At 38.2% G+C, this 18,345-nt stretch overlaps 1 protein-coding gene across 2 annotated transcripts in view; it reads left to right on the forward strand.

Moving 5' to 3' along the window:
* The first annotated feature begins 1,301 nt into the window (after positions 1 to 1,301).
* LOC115220932 (protein AF-9-like) overlaps positions 1,302 to 18,345 on the forward strand; it is a 30,647-nt gene continuing 13,603 nt past the window's right edge. The window contains exon 1 of one of the 2 annotated variants that reach the window (XM_029791131.2): positions 1,302 to 1,504. In XM_029791131.2, coding sequence (XP_029646991.1) covers positions 1,493 to 1,504 — 12 coding nt within the window. In that variant the 5' untranslated portion in view covers positions 1,302 to 1,492. The remainder of the gene's footprint in view (positions 1,505 to 18,345) is intronic. The other variant, XM_029791132.2, reaches the window with a different exon arrangement.

Consider the following 18,345-nt stretch of genomic DNA (forward strand, 5'->3'; position numbering starts at 1 on the left):
CCCTTTGACAATATCTCTCTTTCTCTGTATTTCTAAATCTTCCCCTCTCGTTCTTCATTCTAGCTCTTTTCACATGTCTCTCTCCCTTTACCAACTTTACTTTTTCTCTTCTCCCTCTCTCTTTTTCTTTATTTCTTCTTTCTATGTTCTATCTCTGTTGATCTCTCTCTCTTTCACACCTTTTTCTATTATACATTCTCCCCTTGTTTTCTCCTCCGTCTCTCTCTCTCTCCCTTCCATATAGAGTTGTTCTCATCTGTCCCTATTTTATTTTCTCTTTCTCCCTCCCACCCTCTCTCTTTAATCTACTTTCTCGTTATTTCTATTTCATATTTCCTTCCTACTTCCACACAATACTTGTTCTCCACCTCCACCATTTTTCTTCTTTTTTTATTGTCAAGCAAGTTCAACTCCAAAATCTTTCGTTTCCTAATCTTTCCCTCTTTCTCATCTTACTTCCTCTCTTTTTCTCTTCCTATCTCTCTCTCTCTCTTTCTCTTCCTATCTATCTCTCTCTTTCTATTCCTATCTCTCTCTCTCTCTTTCTATTCCTATCTCTCTCTCTTTCTCTTCCTATCTATCTCTCTCTTTCTATTCCTATCTATCTCTCTTTCTCTTCCTATCTATCTCTCTCTTTCTATTCCTATCTCTCTCTCTTTCTATTCCTATCTATCTTCTCTTTCTCATTCTATTCCTATTTATCTCTTTTTCTTCCTCCAATCGCTCCCTTTCTCTTCTCTATCTCTCCCTTTATCTTTATCTCTTTGCCTTTTCTCTATCCCTCCTCTCTCTTTTCCTTTGCATCTATCCTTCTCTATCTCTATTCGTCTTTTCTCTATCCCCTCTCTCTTTTCCTTTACACCTATCCTTCTCTCTTTCTATTCGTCTTTTCTCTATCCCTATCCCCTCCCTCTTCCTCTCTCTCTATCCATCATTTCTCTCTCTCTCTCTCTCGCTCTCTACGTAACCTAACTCTCCTTTTTCTCTATCCCTATCCCCTCCCTCTTCCTCTCTCTCTATCCATCATTTCTCTCTCTCTCGCTCTCTACGTAACCTAACTCTCCTTCTCTCTCTCTATTCGTCTTTTCCCTATCCCCCTCCCTCTTCCCCACTCTCTCTCTCTCTCGCTCTCTACGTAACCTAACTCTCCTTCTCTCTCTCTATTCGTCTTTTCCCTATCCCCCTCCTTCTTCCTCTTCCTCTCTCCATCATTTCTCTCTCTCTCTCTCTCGCTCTCTACGTAACCTAACTCTGTATCTATCTACTTTGAAAGTGAGTGTTTATGGTCTAGCTGACGTCACATCCGCTACCGTTAGACGGCGCCCTCAGTCGTTTGTTTTTGCAGGAAGCACGACACCCAAATTGGTGAGGCAGATGGATACTGCCAGGATCAAATCGACTCAACGACAACGAAAATTATTTTTACTGTGATATTTAAATATATAGCTATTTATACATATACATTATAAAATAAGACACCTCTTCAGCAACCATGACTACTCAGGTATGTTTATATCTCTTACTTTACCAAAAAAAAAAAAAAAAAAATATTCTTCTCCTTTTGTTTTTTTCCCCTTCCCCCTTGGGCTAATTATTACCTATGTATGTATGTATATAATATATATATATATATACACAAATATATATGTATATATTGGCGTGTATGATTGATTGATCGCTACATACGTAAACAGTGTGTTTGTGTGTAGTATGTACAAAAACAAAAACCTCATCTGTAATTAATACGGAAAGATCTTGTACTTCTCTCTTTAATATATATTCCTCTTGATTTTTTTTATTTACAAGTGAAAATCGAAAAAATCCCCCCCAAAAACGTGTAATACGGGACTGCTGTTCGAAAGCTCCTCTCGTTAATGTCCTAAGAATAAAGGCATGAGCATCACAACATCTCACACTTTAAAGAATCCCCCCCACAGTAAAACCACGAATTTTCCCGAGCAAATTTTTGTTTTTGCTTACTTATCTATTAGATTTAAAGGGATTATGTGATATTCATGCCGTTCTCAAGGGCATCAATGACGTATAAATGTAAAAATAATAATAATAATAATAAATATTTTCTGGCTGGGAGCTTTGTCGATGTAGCGGGGGAGATTTAAGTCAAAGTTGTCTGAAATTGAATTTGAACTTAGAACGGTCACTCACCTCTACTCGGCTCGGTGACTTTTTTTATTCGGACCGTCTCCTATAATATACCTAAGTCAGCTGTGGCTTTGCAGACTTGTTCAAGACAATGTTCTAGTCGTAATCACACTTCTTCACAAATAGTGCATCTAGGACTTACATTGTGCGACATCTCTCTCTCTCTCTCTCTCTTTTTTTTTTTTTTCTAAAATATGATTTGAGGGAGATTTGGCTGCTAAGTCTAGCTGCTCGAGGTGACCACGTACAGGCTCCCTCGATTGTTTTGCTTTTATTTATTATAATATAGACACGAAACATCGGGGGTTTTATTTATTAGAGAGAGAGAGAGAGAGGGGGAGAAAAGGGATATATACCATTTAAGACGGTTTTTCTTTTACGAGTCAATTACGAAACGAAACCAAACCTAAAGCGAAATTTTGCGAAAATGTCTCTCTAATTGTTACGAGGAGGAAGAGAATGTGTATGTGTGACGTTAATGCCTTTCTTAGATGCATTAAACGATTAGAAGAAGGGTTGTGGAATTTACTGCAACCCTGGAATTTAAACTGGGTCGCACTGTCATCAGGCATTTTTTTTTTTTAAATACAAATTAGCTTCCAAGAAAAGTAAAGCGTTTAAGCATTATCGAAAATAATTTAGTAAAGTTCTCAAATTTGTATCATTTCATATGAAATTGGAAAACAAGAATCTTTGACGTTTCCAGTCTTTCTCTCTATCTTCCTCCTACGCATATTGTTTCGCCTTAAAGTTTGTTAGTTCGTTGTATATACGTATAATTGGTTTCGTTATATTAGGTTTTTTATTTCTAAGAATGTTGATGTTGATTTTCATACCTTTGTTACACACACACACAATGCAAAGTAAAATGCAGGATATTGAAACTATTATGTATCGATTGGTGGTTGATTAAATTTTAGCAAGTGGTCAGTAGTTGGATTAATTGAATGTAGAATTTTATTTATTGGTACTTTTGTCAGTGTCTTGATAATGTGATGTTGTTAACTAACATATCCATAAAAAGAACAGGAACTGCAGAGGTTGTAACTTTTCTTTCTTAATTTTCCCAACGGGATTTTGTGACGTTCGTTTTCGACAATTAGTCTTCATATCCTTAATACTTTTCTTTCCGTTCTCAACCTACTTCCCTCTTGGTTTCTCTAAGACCCCCCCCCTCCCCACCATCGAGCTTGTCGCTTTGGGGTCCTTCTGTTCTCTTGTTGTTCGCCCCACGATCTCGGACCTCGATGTCGTTTTTCGAGTGAGGTTCCAAAAAAGGTTCATAGTTGTCGTATGAATGTCTACCAAATGATTTCATGTCGTTCAGAACTCCTTTTTCTAAAAAAAGTTGCAGCCATTTATCCTGGTCGTATATTGCACTACCGCTGGAGACTTTTTTTTTCCGTGCGGAAATGTTTTTTGCTTCTAGAACAAATTAAATTCTTTCAAAAAAAAAAAAGAAAAAAGTCTTAATGTGAGGTTGTTGTTTAGTTCTCATCGAGCAGCCCTTTATCAAAAGCTATTCCATCTACGACCATCCCATCATTTTCTCTGGCATTGTGTGTGTGGAACTACATTAATTCTATGTATGCTCACTCCTTTTCTCAAGATGGTACCCTGATTTTATTGTTATTTGTAGCGGGTCGAACAACCGCGTAGAGGACTTTCTCGTTGGTCCATTTGTATTCTGACTGTAGGAAGGGCATCCATCCAGCTTTTAGAAACCTTTGTTACAACAAATAACCCCTCCCACTCATGTAAACGTGGACCAGAGTGGTGGGGAGGGGGAGGGATGTGAAACAGCGAAAGAAGAAAACAAAATGTTTTTTTCTTTATTTCATTAGATTTTGTTTGTTTTTGTTAGCTTTTTTTTGGAAAGATGGTTACCATTGTCAATATTATCCGAGTCACTTAAAAAAATGTTTTTGTTTGTTTACCGAAAAAAGTCATGGCTGCCAAGGGCAGATAACTTTCAACGGAAATTTGAAAATCGCTTTATTTTACAAGCTGACCCTTCGTCACATCTTGACCAAACACCTTTAACCCCTCTCTTGGCACCTTTTTTTTTTTTCATTACTACTTTTCGGCATTAAGTTAGAAACATATGAGACACATGAAATGAATACCCAAATGGTTGAAAGATATTTTTTTTTCCAGGAAAATATACAAAACCGTGGTCATATATATAGTCTTGACAAGTGAAAATATAACAGCTGACCGAAGTGACCATTTGTACTCTTCACATGGCACCTTTGTGTGTGTTTATGGACAGATACACTAAGCTATCAATACTCCCTTACACCTACCTATCTATAGACAGTAGGTAAGGTAGCGCCATCTGCTCACTGTTTGTAGCAGTTCTCGTTGACTCGTTCAAATTCTTCTGTTGTCAGTTTGGTTAATCACATAAATGAACACTGCTTATTAGTAAACTGGATATTTAGCCCCATCACCCTTGTTGTTGTTGTCCCAAGGTGAGCCCGATCGAAAGGCATTGCAACCACAGCCTTCCCACCTTATAAAAGCTTGCCTAGGACTGTGCCTCCAATATGCCCTTTTGTTTTAAAAATCATAGTACAATTTAAGGAAGATTTAGTCGCCGTTCCTATTAGGTTAGCTCTATCTTGCTTATGTGATAAAACTAGGTATATAAAACAAATATGAAATATTTTTTTCAAGTATCAATCTGTTGGCATTTATTCAATTTTTATCATATCCTTTGAATCTTTGCTCCACTGCCTTTATAGTATAATCTAGTGAGATGGTTGTTTTAAGGTAGACCCCCTTAAATAGCAGCTGCATACCAACTCGTTTTCAGGTTCGAGTCTTTCTAATGTGTAACTTGATTTTCGTTTGTCTATCATTGGTATGCTAAAACATGCAAGTTCACTGTAATCAGCTATAATACTTTATAGTTGATGAGCTGTGAAAATAAGATCATTAGTAGAGTCAGGGTCAGAGGGATAAAGGCTCTACTGATATCATAATCACTATATCTTGATGTGAGTTAAAACTTTAAGAAATATAAATCATCACAATCATCATTATCATTTAACATCCATGTTCCATTCTGGCATGTGTTGGATGATTTGACTGGATCCAATGGATTCAAGAACTACCATGTGGAGGCACATGGCTTAGTGGTTAGAGCAGTGGTTGAGGGATCGCGGGTTTGAATCTCAGACCGGGCGATATGTGTGTTTATGAGCGAAACACCTAAGCTCCACGTGGCTCTGGAAGAAGTTAATGGTGAACTTCTGCTGACTCTTTCGCCACAACTTTATCTCACTCTTTCCTCCTGCATCTTGCAGCTCACCTGCGATGGACCGGCGTCCTGTCCAGGTGGGGAACCTATACGCCAAGAAACCGGGAAACTGGCCCTAATGAGCCAGGCATGGCTTGAGAAGGAACAAACAAACAAAGAACTACCATGTTCCAGTATCAGCTTTGGCATGGTTTCTGTGGCTGGATGCCCTTCCTAATGCTATCCACTTTACAGTGTGTACTGGGTGCTTTTTGGGAGGTTTCGTGCAATAGTAGTTCACTGCAATAACAATGAGAAAAGAAATTGGGTGTCTTCCTGAAGGATTCTTACTGTTGTTGGAAACACTTTGGTTTTAACAACTGTACTTGGCACAAAGATCAACAAATTTCCATACATGAATGGTGGTGACTTCAGATACCTCAGACCATATGCTGCTTACATTAAGAAAGATTTCTTGACATTTGGCAATTCCACATTTCCAAGTCAACACGTTGGTCTTCTTCAGAGCATGTATAGAGAGCATTCTCTAAGGAAACTTGGACTCTAAAGAAGGGACATCTTCAAGATCACCTTGATAGTATGTACATACACTAGGTTTCTTAGGAGAGTGTAGAACATCTAATGGCATGAACACAAGACTAAAGAGAAGTTTTGCAGACATCAAATTGAATGACTGGCATCTGTGCTAGTGGAGTGCTAAGAGTACCATCCGAGCATGATCATTGCCAGAGCAGCTGACTGGCTTCCGTGCCAGTGGCACATAAAAGCACCCACTACACTCGGAGTGGTTGGTGTTAGGAAGGGCATCCAGCTATAGAAACTCTGCCAGATCAGATTGGAGTCTGGTGCAGCCATCTGGTTCGCCAGATCCCGGTCAAACCGTCCAACCCATGCTAGCATGGAAAGCGGACGTTAAACGATGATAATGATGATATATGGTTTGTTTTACAACTGCATAGTTTCAGATTTAATCCCTTCAACAAGAGTCTTCTATCATTGCCTTGGGTCAACCAAATCCTTGAGAGGGGAATTTAGTTGAGGGAAGTGCATGGAATTCATATTTTGTTGGTGTAGCATGAGCAAAGAATCCGGTGACTTCTTTGTGTTTTCTCTTTTTCAGTTAATGTAGAGTAGTTTGAGAAATATTTGGCTGCTAATTCTAGTTGATTGAACTGCTGCATAGAAGCAAACCAGTAAGAGTTCCTCTATATAGTTATTTACTATAAATGACAGCAGCCAAAACATACACTGGACTGGATGGTCATAGATGGAATGTCTTTTGACTTTATGTCTACTCAATCATAGTTGACCTTTGTGTGGACAAGTATTTTCTATCACCCAGATCAACCAAAGCTGGATTTGGTTGATGGGAACCTGTTGTGAGTGTATGTTTCTCTCATGTTTAATTGTTTTGTAAACAACGGCTTCCTGCCTGTGTCATTGGCTTGTAGTCCACTACAAAAGGATATCAGGGCTTCTCGATTTGTTGTGCAATCTTTGTAAACAAAAGGTGACTTAAACCATGTTGCTTCTTTCAGTTCCCCACATAAAGCAGAAAAATAAACATGTCCTAGCTATTAGTTGCTCAGCAGACTGTTAGATTATTACTCCACTTAGAAACAAGTTAGGAGCTAGCAACATGAAGGATGGTCGAAGGTTGAAAAACCCTGCCTCAATGTATCCTTGGCTGACCTATACAAGCATGGAAAAGTAGGAATTTAAAACCACGGCGATGATAGAGACCTCGCTTGATGACTTGTATATATACGTCTAAATATATATTTCACCATCATCATCAACATTTAAGGTCCGTCTTCCATACTGGCATGGCTTGGATGTCTTGACAGGAACTGGCATGGCTGGGGTCTGCATCAAGTTCCATAGTCCGTTTTGGCTTCGTTTCTATGGCTGGATGTCAACCACTTTACAGAGTGTACTGGATGCTTTTTATGTATTATGTGGGACCTTGGTTTTAGGATCTCAAGTTTATATATATATATATATATATATATATATATATATTATAAAATGTGAGTTCATGGCTGTTTCCTGCACCAGCTTCATATAGCAGCCCCAGCCCATCCAAAGTACCTTGGATTGCAGGACAACCTGCTGTGTTTACCTTGGATCGTAGGGTGACCTGCTGTGCTTAACGAGACCTATTGAGTCAAGTACATCAGCATCAAATGGAAATTGTAGTTGTGATACCTGTGCTGGTGGCACGTAAAAAGCACCATCCAAATGTGACCGATGCTAGCGCCGCCTTGACTGGCTTCCGTGCCGGTGGCACATAAAAAGTACCAACCGATCGTGGCCATTGCCAGCCTCCTGTGGCACGTAAAAAGTACCCACTACACTCACGGAGTGGTTGGCGTTAGGAAGGGCATCCAGTTGTAGAAACACTGCCAGATCAGACTGGAGCCTGGTGCAGCCACCTGGCTTCCCAGACCTTAGCTGAACCGTCCAACCCATGCTAGCATGGAAAACGTACGTTAAACGATGATGATGATGATTGAGATTCAGATGAATTAGGTACTTAAGTTGCGGCACCAAAAACCTATTGCGGTATTATTCAGAGGTGATGCAGTATGACTGTTTCAAGCGGCTCCATTTAATTGAACAATGCAATCATTGCATCAGTTTAAATGCAGAGCTATCCTCAGCTGCATAAATAAATAAAGAGAATTTAGTCAGACACATTTGTATGATTTTACTCAAATCCTCTAAGAAGGTAAGAAGGCAAAGTCAATGTTTTCACTTCAGCTTAGAAGCTACTAAGACATCAGGGAAAAAAAAAAACTTATTAGGATTCTAGCTTGTCACAGATTTTTGGGTCAGTTTTGATTTATAGTCTTGTTTATCAAATCTTTGTAATCAAAATCTAAGACTATAGAGCAGTCAAAACCGACCCAAAAATCTGTGACAAGCTAGAACCCTAACAAGTTTCTTTTTCTCTGATGCCTTAGTAGCTTCTAAGCTGAAGTGAAAACAGCATGGACTTTGTCTTCTTAACTTAAAGGATTTAAGTAAAATCATACAAATGTGTCTGACTAAATTCTATTTATTTATTGATGCAGCTGAGGATAGCTCTGCATTTAAATTGATGTAATGATTGCTTTGTTCAATTAAATGGAACTGCTTGAAACAGTCGTACTGCATCACCTCTGGATATCCTAGCTGTTTAGTTTGATGTGCCAGTGGCACGTACAAAGCACCAACCGTTTGTGGCCATTGCCAGCCTACCCTGGCACCTAAAAAGCACCATCCTTACGTGGCCGATGCCAGTGCCACCTTGACTGGCTTCCGTGCCGGTGGCATGTAAAAAGCATCAACTGATCGTGGCTGTTGCCAGCCTCCCCTGGCACTTGTGTTGGTGGCATGTAAAAAGCACCCACTACACTCACGGAGTGGTTGGCGTTAGGAAGAGCATCCAGCTGTAGAAACACTGCCAGATCAGACTGGAGCCTGGTGCAGCCTCCTGGCTTCCCAGACCCCGGTCAAACCATCCAACCCATGCTAGCATGGAAAACGGACATTAAACGATGATGATGATATATATATATATATATATTCAATCATCAGTTTAAAAAATGTATATTCTCTTTGAGATCTAGTTCTGTTTGTTTTATCTATATGTGCATATATATCTCTCTCTATATATATACTATCTACTTCTGCTCATGTAGATGAATAGTTTTCTTGCCATACTTCCTGGAAAATAACTGTTTCAATTAATTTTGAAGATAACGAAGAGTTTGAAAAGGTATAGCAAAATAATTGACTTGAAATGAAACTTAACAAAAATGTTCTTCTATAAAATTAAGATTTCTTTTTAAATATGAAGTTTAAAATAGGCAGGTCACTCAACCCAAGGTTGTGCCAGACAAGATGTCCAAAGAGTTAAAGGAATTTTATGGAACCTTATTTTATTGCTGATTTATTTGATGGACTCCAGTTATATGAACGATAAGTACATTTGAACATCATCATCGTTTAACATTTGCTTTCCATGCTAGCATGGGTTGGACGGTTCGATTGGGGTCTGGGAAGCCAAGGAGGCTGCACCAGGCTCCAGTCTGATCTGGTAGTGTTTCTACAGCTGGATGCCCTTCCTAACGCCAACCACTCCATGAGTGTAGTGGGTGCTTTTTACATGCCACCGGCACGGAGGCCAGTCGGAGCGGCGCTGGCAACGGCCACGTTCGGATGGTTCTTTTACGTGCCACCAGCACTGGTATCACAACTACAATTTCCATTGATTTTTGAGCAATGGACAAAAATATGTGCACAATGAGCACAGTTATTTTTGCACACGAGAACAAATATTTGTGTTTTTACATCTCTCTCTTCATATATACAGCATAGAAAACATTTAAATTATTATATATATTAAAAGAAAATGTGAGTTTTCTATATCTTATAGCAGAAACAGCTGTAAGCTAATGAAGTTCATCTCATTTTCTTTCATTACTTCTCTGTACTCGACTAACACTTTGTTCTTAAGCATAAGTATATTGAATTCAATACCAAGTTATTAGTCTCGCAATCCCTAAGTGAAATATATATATATGTATATACACACATATATATTCTACGATGACATCTCTCATGCCGGACTTCTCTCTGATGACCTCTCGCTACTGATGTGCTCTCTCAATGAGATTCCAAGCATTGACCTCTCCATGGCTCTTTGAGCCATTACCAATCTCTGTTCTTCTCTATTTGTTGTAGCCCATGTTTCACTACCATATAACATATAACTGATAATCAGTGGACATGCGCATTTGTCGAGTGGTACCCGCGTGAGTGGAAACAACCACTCGGAAGGACTCCACGACGGTGGAGTTACGGTTTCAGGAGGGCAATTGGGATCACGTTGATGAGAAAGGTGCGATCCAGAGAGGAGTGGACAGCCTGCTGTGACCAGCAGTGTCACATGGACGCCCGATGGACTGGTCAGTCAAGGTGATCAAGGTGATATATATATATAGACAGACAGACATTGCAGTTTGGTTAAGAAGCTTGCTTTGCACCCATGTAGTTAGGTTTGATCCCACTGTGTGGCACTTCCTCTTATAGCCCCAGATCAACCAATGTCTTGTGAGTAAATTTGGTTTGACAGGAATTGTGAAAGCCTGTCACGCACGTACATGCATGTGTATGTTTTTGTGTTTGTTCCTCACCACTGCTTGACAACCGTTGTTAGTTTGCTTATGTCCCCATAACATTAGCAGCTTGGCCAAAGACAACAATAGAATAAGTACCAGATTTAAACTGAAGTATTGGGGTTGATCGGGTTGAACTAAACCCTTGAAGGTAGTATCCCAACATGGTCACAGTCCAGTAATTGAAATAAGTAAAAGGTCTACATAAACACACACATCCACTCATCAACATCTTCCATTTTCTTAACACGGCTGTCAAATTTCAAACTGCCCATCTACTTTCTCTATTTGGTCTGTGTCCATGAATAAGGTCAGCCGCTTCACAAAATCCAACATTGCATCTGGCTAAATTGCCAGTAATTTAAAAAGTCTATGCCTTTCACAAAGCTCCTCTGACATGATAGGGTTCTGTAGATTAAAAATTTTTTTTTTGTAATTCAAAAGAGTGGTCAGTGGTATTTTTCTTTTATTGTTTACTTGTTTGTCATTAGGCTGTAGCTATGCTGGACCACTGCCTTGAAGAATTTCGAGTCTTTTGACCTCGGTACTTAATTTTTTTTTTTAAGATTGGTACTTATTCTATTGGCCCCCTTTGTCAAACTGCTAAGTTATGGGGGCATAAACATCAACACCAGTTGTCAAGCAGTGGTGGGGGACAAAGACACACGCATGTATATAACTGGCCCTCTTTGTCTATGCAGACGGTCAATTTAGCTTAATCGAACATATCAGGGGCTCCCCTTCTTGCAGCTTCTTTCATGGTTGTCTTCTTGTGATTGAAGCGCAGATTCTGTCACAGTACTTGCATACGAAGAGGCTGGCTGGGCGCTCTGCATTTCTGTTGTGTTCCTTTTGCCTCTGACGCTTCTCAACTTGTTTGTATCTGTAGCTGCTCCCTAGTGAAGCAGTTCCTTCCTTCATCACAGTTCTCCATGTTGTTCTGTCCTCAGCCCTCTCTTCCCAGGTGCTGACATTCACCTCACAAATGGACAAACTAGTTTTGCAAGTGTCCTTATACCTCAGTTTTGACTTTCCTCTTGGTCTCTTGCCCTGGGCCAGTTCTCCATAGAGCAGTTGCTTCAGGATTCGATAGTCATCCAATTTCCTGACATGCCCCAGCCACCTCATGTAGATAGATATATATATGATGGGCTTCTTTCAGGTTCTTTCTACCATATTCACTCACTACGCTTTGGTTGACCTGAGGCTATAGTGAAAGACACTTGCCCGAGGTATCACAGAGTGGGACCGAACCCAGAACAACATGGTTGAGAAGCAAGCTTCTTACCACACAGCCATGTCTGTGTTTATATTTAGTTTTTGCAAAGATGTCTGGTTCAGTAAGTTTCCATTAATCCTTTAGCATTTAAACTGGTCATATTAGACCCAATTATTTTGCCTGTTGTATATTCAAACCAGCCAGATCCAGCCTCTAACACCTACCCTTCAAGATAATTCAAAATAATGTGATTAAATAAGTATCACATTTGACAAAGTAATCTGAATTCTGAAGGATTAACTCAAAATACTCTTGGCTGAGAAAGTTTGTGCTTTTGTCATTAGCAGTTTATTTATTTACTCTGACTAATGAATTCCAAATGCTCATATTTCCGTTATCTAGAAACACACACACACATGCATAACTCATACTTGTTTGTATAAATGCAGATATATATATTCCATGCATCAAACACATTGTATACACATGTATGCATACACACATGCACACAGAAAAAGATATTTTAAATAACAAACATCTGCAAGCCCTTTACGTAGTGTAGCAGGGTGAATCTGTTGACTTGTTTTCTGTTGCTCACCTGGATCATCACTTGTCTTTCACAGGCACGCACACACACACACACACACACACACTCTCTTAGAGATGATACCCTCAGCAATGCAATGGAACACTTGATATGTACTCATTCTCATAACTTGTTTTGCTCTCAAAGTAGCTTCTACACCAACACATACACACACACACACACAGACACACATAAATGTGTAATGGATCTTGTGTTTGTTTTGATCAATAGAATCACCTAGTTGTGAAAATATAGTTTAAACAGCTGGGTAATCAATCTATGGACACTGGTACTCTTAATCTCTATCTCTCTATATATAAACGGCAAAATGTGTGTGTGTGTCCTTTATACAAAACCACAATTTTTCAGTTAGAGGGCTCACACTTTCTATAGTCATTCAAAACCGTCCAAGGGTGGCCGTGCACATCTTCACATTTCCCCAGTCACCCCGCAAAGCCATTAAAAAATCAAGTGACTTTTTTGTGAATTTTCTATCCAAAACCCAATCAAAATGCCCAAAACTTGATACGCCAATTGAATGCCAGCTAGCTGTATGTGATTGGTCGGAGATTTGGACAGTACTTGCATGTATGTGCGCACGCACGCAGCTGTATATGCATGCACTAGCACTATGACCTGGCGTTGCCGGGTCATAGTGCTAGTGTAATAATAAAGCAGGATCTGTGTTACACAAGGCTGAGTTCCCAAATCACAAGTACAGTCCAGAAATATAGGTACAAGCATGGCCGTGTGCTTAAGAAGCTCAATTTGCAACACAAGATCTATTATACATTTATGTGCCTGTGTGTGTACATGTGTAAATATCAATGTGTGTGTTGGTGCAGAAGCTACTTTGAGAGCAAAACAAGGTATGAGAAAGAGTATAAATTTGAGCGAGTGCATGAATGACATGTTGACCATTTGCTAGTGTCAAGAGATAACCTTACGGATTGAACGTCAGCTACTCACTGACTAGTAAAGGCTTACGATTAATTTCATTTTATCACCGATGTTTCCTTCTTGTTTTTCAGGAAAACATGATTTTCACTTTATTTTGATTCTACAAATTTAGTCCTTTCACATGAGTTTCACTTTCTCTATTTTGTTTCTACAAATTTAGTCCTTTCACATGAGTTTCACTTTCTCTATTTTGTTTCTACAAATTTAGTCCTTTCACCATTCCTAGAATTTTTGCTGAAGTGCATTCCACAAAAGTTTGTTTCCTTTTTGCCTATTTACTCTATGAGTCAGCCAGACTTGAAAATTAACCACTTCACGACCATACTGCTACAGGTCTCCTTGGGCCAGATCTGGCCTAAGGGCCGCAGGTTGCCCATGCCTGATATAAACCATACCAAGCTCATTCAAGCTCTATATGACTACACCATACTCACTCAAGCAACATTAGAAGTATACATATATAGAAAGCTTTCAGTAAATTAAAATTCAAAATATGTGTGGAATTAATAAACTCATTACAGTATCTAGAACGTAATTAGATTTGTTAATTAGGTTCTAATTAAAAAGCCCGTTTCATAAATCTCTGTGACAGTGAACAACCAATGCCACTTTTTGTATCTTCAAGCGTGTATACGAATGTGTGCATGTAAAAATGTTGAAATGATTTTATGATTTGAGGAGTGAAATTTTTACATTCATGGAAAGTCTAGGCCCGAATTGAATGATGATGGCTGGATATGTGATCTTGCTTTTCTTGTTGACTTTATTTCATATCTTAATGGCCTTAATTTGAAATTGTAAGGGGAAGGCCAATTCATTCATCGGTTGTACAGTCATATCAAAGCATTTCAAAACAAAATGCATTTGTGGGAACATTGGTAATTCATGGCAAAATCGATTGTACTTATGCAGATGAGGTAAAATTGATCAACGAAAAATTCAATAATAGATTTCAAATCGCAAGAAACAAATCTATGTATATTTTCTTTGCCTTTTGATATCAATATTAACCAGGTTCCCGAGGAATTACAGATGGAATTAATTGAACTCCAAGGGAATGAAGATTTAAAACAGGGAAATGAGAGGTCATTCACTAATAGAGTTTTATAGAAGCCTACCTAGAGAAAGTTTAGCCTTGATTGTGGATTTTGCTAGAAAGAAAATGTCACTCTTTGGAACACATATAAATGTGAGCAGCTATTCTCAAGAATGAAATCTACTAAATCCAAAGCAAGATCAAGAATAACTGATAATCATCTTGAAAATAACTCGAGAGTAGCCACCTCTAGCATTTCTTCAAACATCAAGATGTTAATGAAGAAACATCAACTGCAAACATCCCAGTAGAATAATGTTTCGTGGCTATTTTCTCCCTATGAGAATGAATAATTTTACTGATTCAACTACATTTGTTTTATATTAATAAATTGTTTTGTTCTTACCCTTACTTTAATATCCGTTTTATATTATAAAACAAATACCTGTATAAGCACTTGTATACATATTTTGTAAGTCTATAATTAGGGCTCTGGCCCGCAACTTTGGTGAGAAAACTTAATCTGGCCTGCACATGGAAAAAGGCTACCCATGCCTGGTTTATATAGAGCTTGAGTGAGTGGTTCATTTAATGCATGGTTTCCATGAGAATGGTGTGGTTAATTTAGAGCTTAAGCGAGTATCATGTTGAAGAAACTAGTTTAAGATTTGGAACCAAAACCTCAAATACATATTAGTGTACATCTGTTCATAAGTTATTTTACTTTATTGATAACTTAATTGTTGCCAATCCAAGTTTCTTACAGTGAATCCACATAGCTTCATGTTAGTCATTATAAATATCAAATTTCACAAAATATTTAGCAACAGGCTCATAAATGAGATTAGGCTGCTATTTCTAGCAGGTCAGACAATCACATCACTTCCTTGTTAGCTCTGATCAAGCAGACTTATGAACAATGGCATTTTAGACATGCCTATCCCAACTTTTTGTAACCACAGTGTTCCTTGAATGACATCCAGTATCTCTCCTCCCCCACTTTTTTTTCTAAAGGGTTTAATTTGATGGAGACTTAAGTGAGTATCATGTTGAAGAAACTAGTTTAGGATTTGGAACCAAAACCTCAAATACATATTAGTGTACATCTGTTCATAAGTTATTTTACTTTATTGATAACTTAATTGTTACCAATCCAAGTTTCTTACAGTGAATCCACATAGCTTCATGTTAGTCATTATAAATATCAAATTTCACAAAATATTTAGCAACAGGCTCATAAATGAGATTAGGCTGCTATTTCTAGCAGGTCAGACAATCACATCACTTCCTTGTTAGCTCTGATCAAGCAGACTTATGAACAATGGCATTTTAGACATGCCTATCCCAACTTTTTGTAACCACAGTGTTCCTTGAATGACATCCAGTATCTCTCCTCCCCCACTTTTTTTTCTAAAGGGTTTAATTTGATGGAGACTTAAGTGAGTATCATGTTGAAGAAACTAGTTTAAGATTTGGAACCAAAACCTCAAATACATATTAGTGTACATCTGTTCATAAGTTATTTTACTTTATTGATAACTTAATTGTTACCAATCCAAGTTTCTTACAGTGAATCCACATAGCTTCATGTTAGTCATTATAAATATCAAATTTCACAAAATATTTAGCAACAGGCTCATAAATGAGATTAGGCTGCTATTTCTAGCAGGTCAGACAATCACATCACTTCCTTGTTAGCTCTGATCAAGCTATTTTGTGTAGACCAAGTGTCATTGGCTTGAGGTTTGTATGTGTTATCATTGATATACATATGCATGTCAGGTTAAGTAGTAATACACTTCAGCATTTAAACCAAAAATATCTGGCCCAAATATTCTACTTGTTGTATGATCAAACTGGTCAGATCCAGCCTCTCACACCTACTTTACAATATCACTCTAAAAATAAACAATCACATAATCAAAGTCTTGAAGCTATGAGATAATGTATGATTAAGTATTACATGTGATAGAGTAATCTGATTGCTAAAGAGATAAAGAGCACACAAATTTAGGTTCTTCGTTAGCTCTCTCTTCAAACTAATCTTATTTCCAGTTGCTATAGGCCTTTACTTCTGTCACTAATAAAGCAGAAGTACTACAAAGAGTAATTTCTCACACTACTTTCTCCTCTGTAAATCCAAAACCTTGTGTCTGTAACAAATCAATCTTCTCTTTTGTTCTCCTTCATAGAAAAGAAGAAAATATGATATTGATGTATTTTCTCACTTACCTAACCACTGCTCTTTCTTTCTCTCTCTCTCTCTCTCAATAGTATTTATTTGTTAATGTTCAAGAAACTTCTATTCAAAGAAAGTACTGACATACAAAGTATTAAAAGATAAAAAAAACAAAAAACAAATCAAAATATCAGAAGCTTCATAAAGAAATATATGGAAGGCATCGGTTTGTTTATTATGTAAGTGGAGTCTTTGAAGTAGTAGTACCTGTTGTATTTTAGAGAGTGAATTTTAATGCGGATGTCTGTGTAAGTTCATCATCATCATCATCATTTAACGTCCTTTGTCCTTGCTGACATGGGATGGATGGTTTGACCAGAGCTGGCAAACTGGGGAGTTCCACCAGACTCCCAGTCTGATTTGGCATGGTTTCTACGGTTGAATGCTCTTCATAACACCAACCACTTTACAATGTGGGCTGGTTGCTTTTTACGTGGCACCGCCAGAACACATTAGCTAATGCAGTTCTACACATCTGTAAAGAGACAGGACGGTCATAGTTAAGAATGGAAATCTTACACAGAAGTTACAAACACATTATGTTTTGCAATAAGCAGGTGGTATTAAGCTAGCTTGTAAGTCAATCATTTTGTAGATGTGATGTGGATAACTAAGTGATTTTACTAAATTCTTTGTTATATTTAAAATAACTGAAAGAAACACAGAGCATCTCAAAATAAATACGGTAATAAAAAAGTTAAATAATGCATTCCTGGGTTCATTGTTTTGTCCAAAAATAAAGTGTTGTCATGACTGAAATACTTAGGTACAGATATGGATGTGTGGTAAGAAGCTAGCTTTCCAACCACATGGTTCTGGGTTCAGTCCCACTGTGTGGTACTTTGGGCAAGTGTCTTCTACTATAGCCTCGGGCCAACCAAAGGCTTGTGAGTGGGTTAGGTAGAGGGAAACTGAAAGAAGCCTGTTGTATGTACACACACACACACACACAGACATATATATATATATATATATATATATTTATATACACATACACATAATGTATTTATGTGTGTGTGTGTTTATGTCCCTGTAACTTAGCGGTTCAGCAAAAGGGACCAATAGAGTAAGTACTAGGCTTACAAAGAATAAGTCCTGGGGTTGATTTCTTTGACTAAAACCTTACAAGGTGGTATTCCTCACATGGCTGCAGTCTAATGGCTGAAACAAGTAAAAACAATATTGTTTTGAATTAATCCTGCATTTTGTTGTAGCTTTGAGATTTTGATTACATGATTGTATAATTTTAAAATGACATTATAGGGTTGGTGCAAGAGGCCAGATCTGGCTGATTTGAATATAAAACAAGTAGAATATATGCGCCAGATATGGCTAGCTTAAATGCTAAAAGGTTAACCCTCTTAGTCATGTTTCTAATGAAATATACTGTTTCAGTTAATTTTGGTATTCTTTCCATGACATGATATCTAAAGGAAAGACAGCTCTGCATTTGGTCTGGTACACCTTTGTACAGGTCTCATCACAGGTATTACCATGGAGGCACATGGCCTAGTGGTTAGAGCAGCGGACTCGTGGTCGAGGGATCTCGGGTTTGAATCTCAGACTGGATGATGTGTGTGTTTATGAGTGAAACACCTAAGCTCCACACGGCTCCGGTAGAAGGTAATGGCGAACTTCTGCTGACTCTTTCGCCTCAACTTTCTCTCACTCTTTCCTCCTGCATCTTGCTGCTCATCTGTGATGGACCGGCG

Source organism: Octopus sinensis, linkage group LG17 (assembly GCF_006345805.1).
Source record: "Octopus sinensis linkage group LG17, ASM634580v1, whole genome shotgun sequence".
NCBI classification, from domain to species: domain Eukaryota; kingdom Metazoa; phylum Mollusca; class Cephalopoda; order Octopoda; family Octopodidae; genus Octopus; species Octopus sinensis.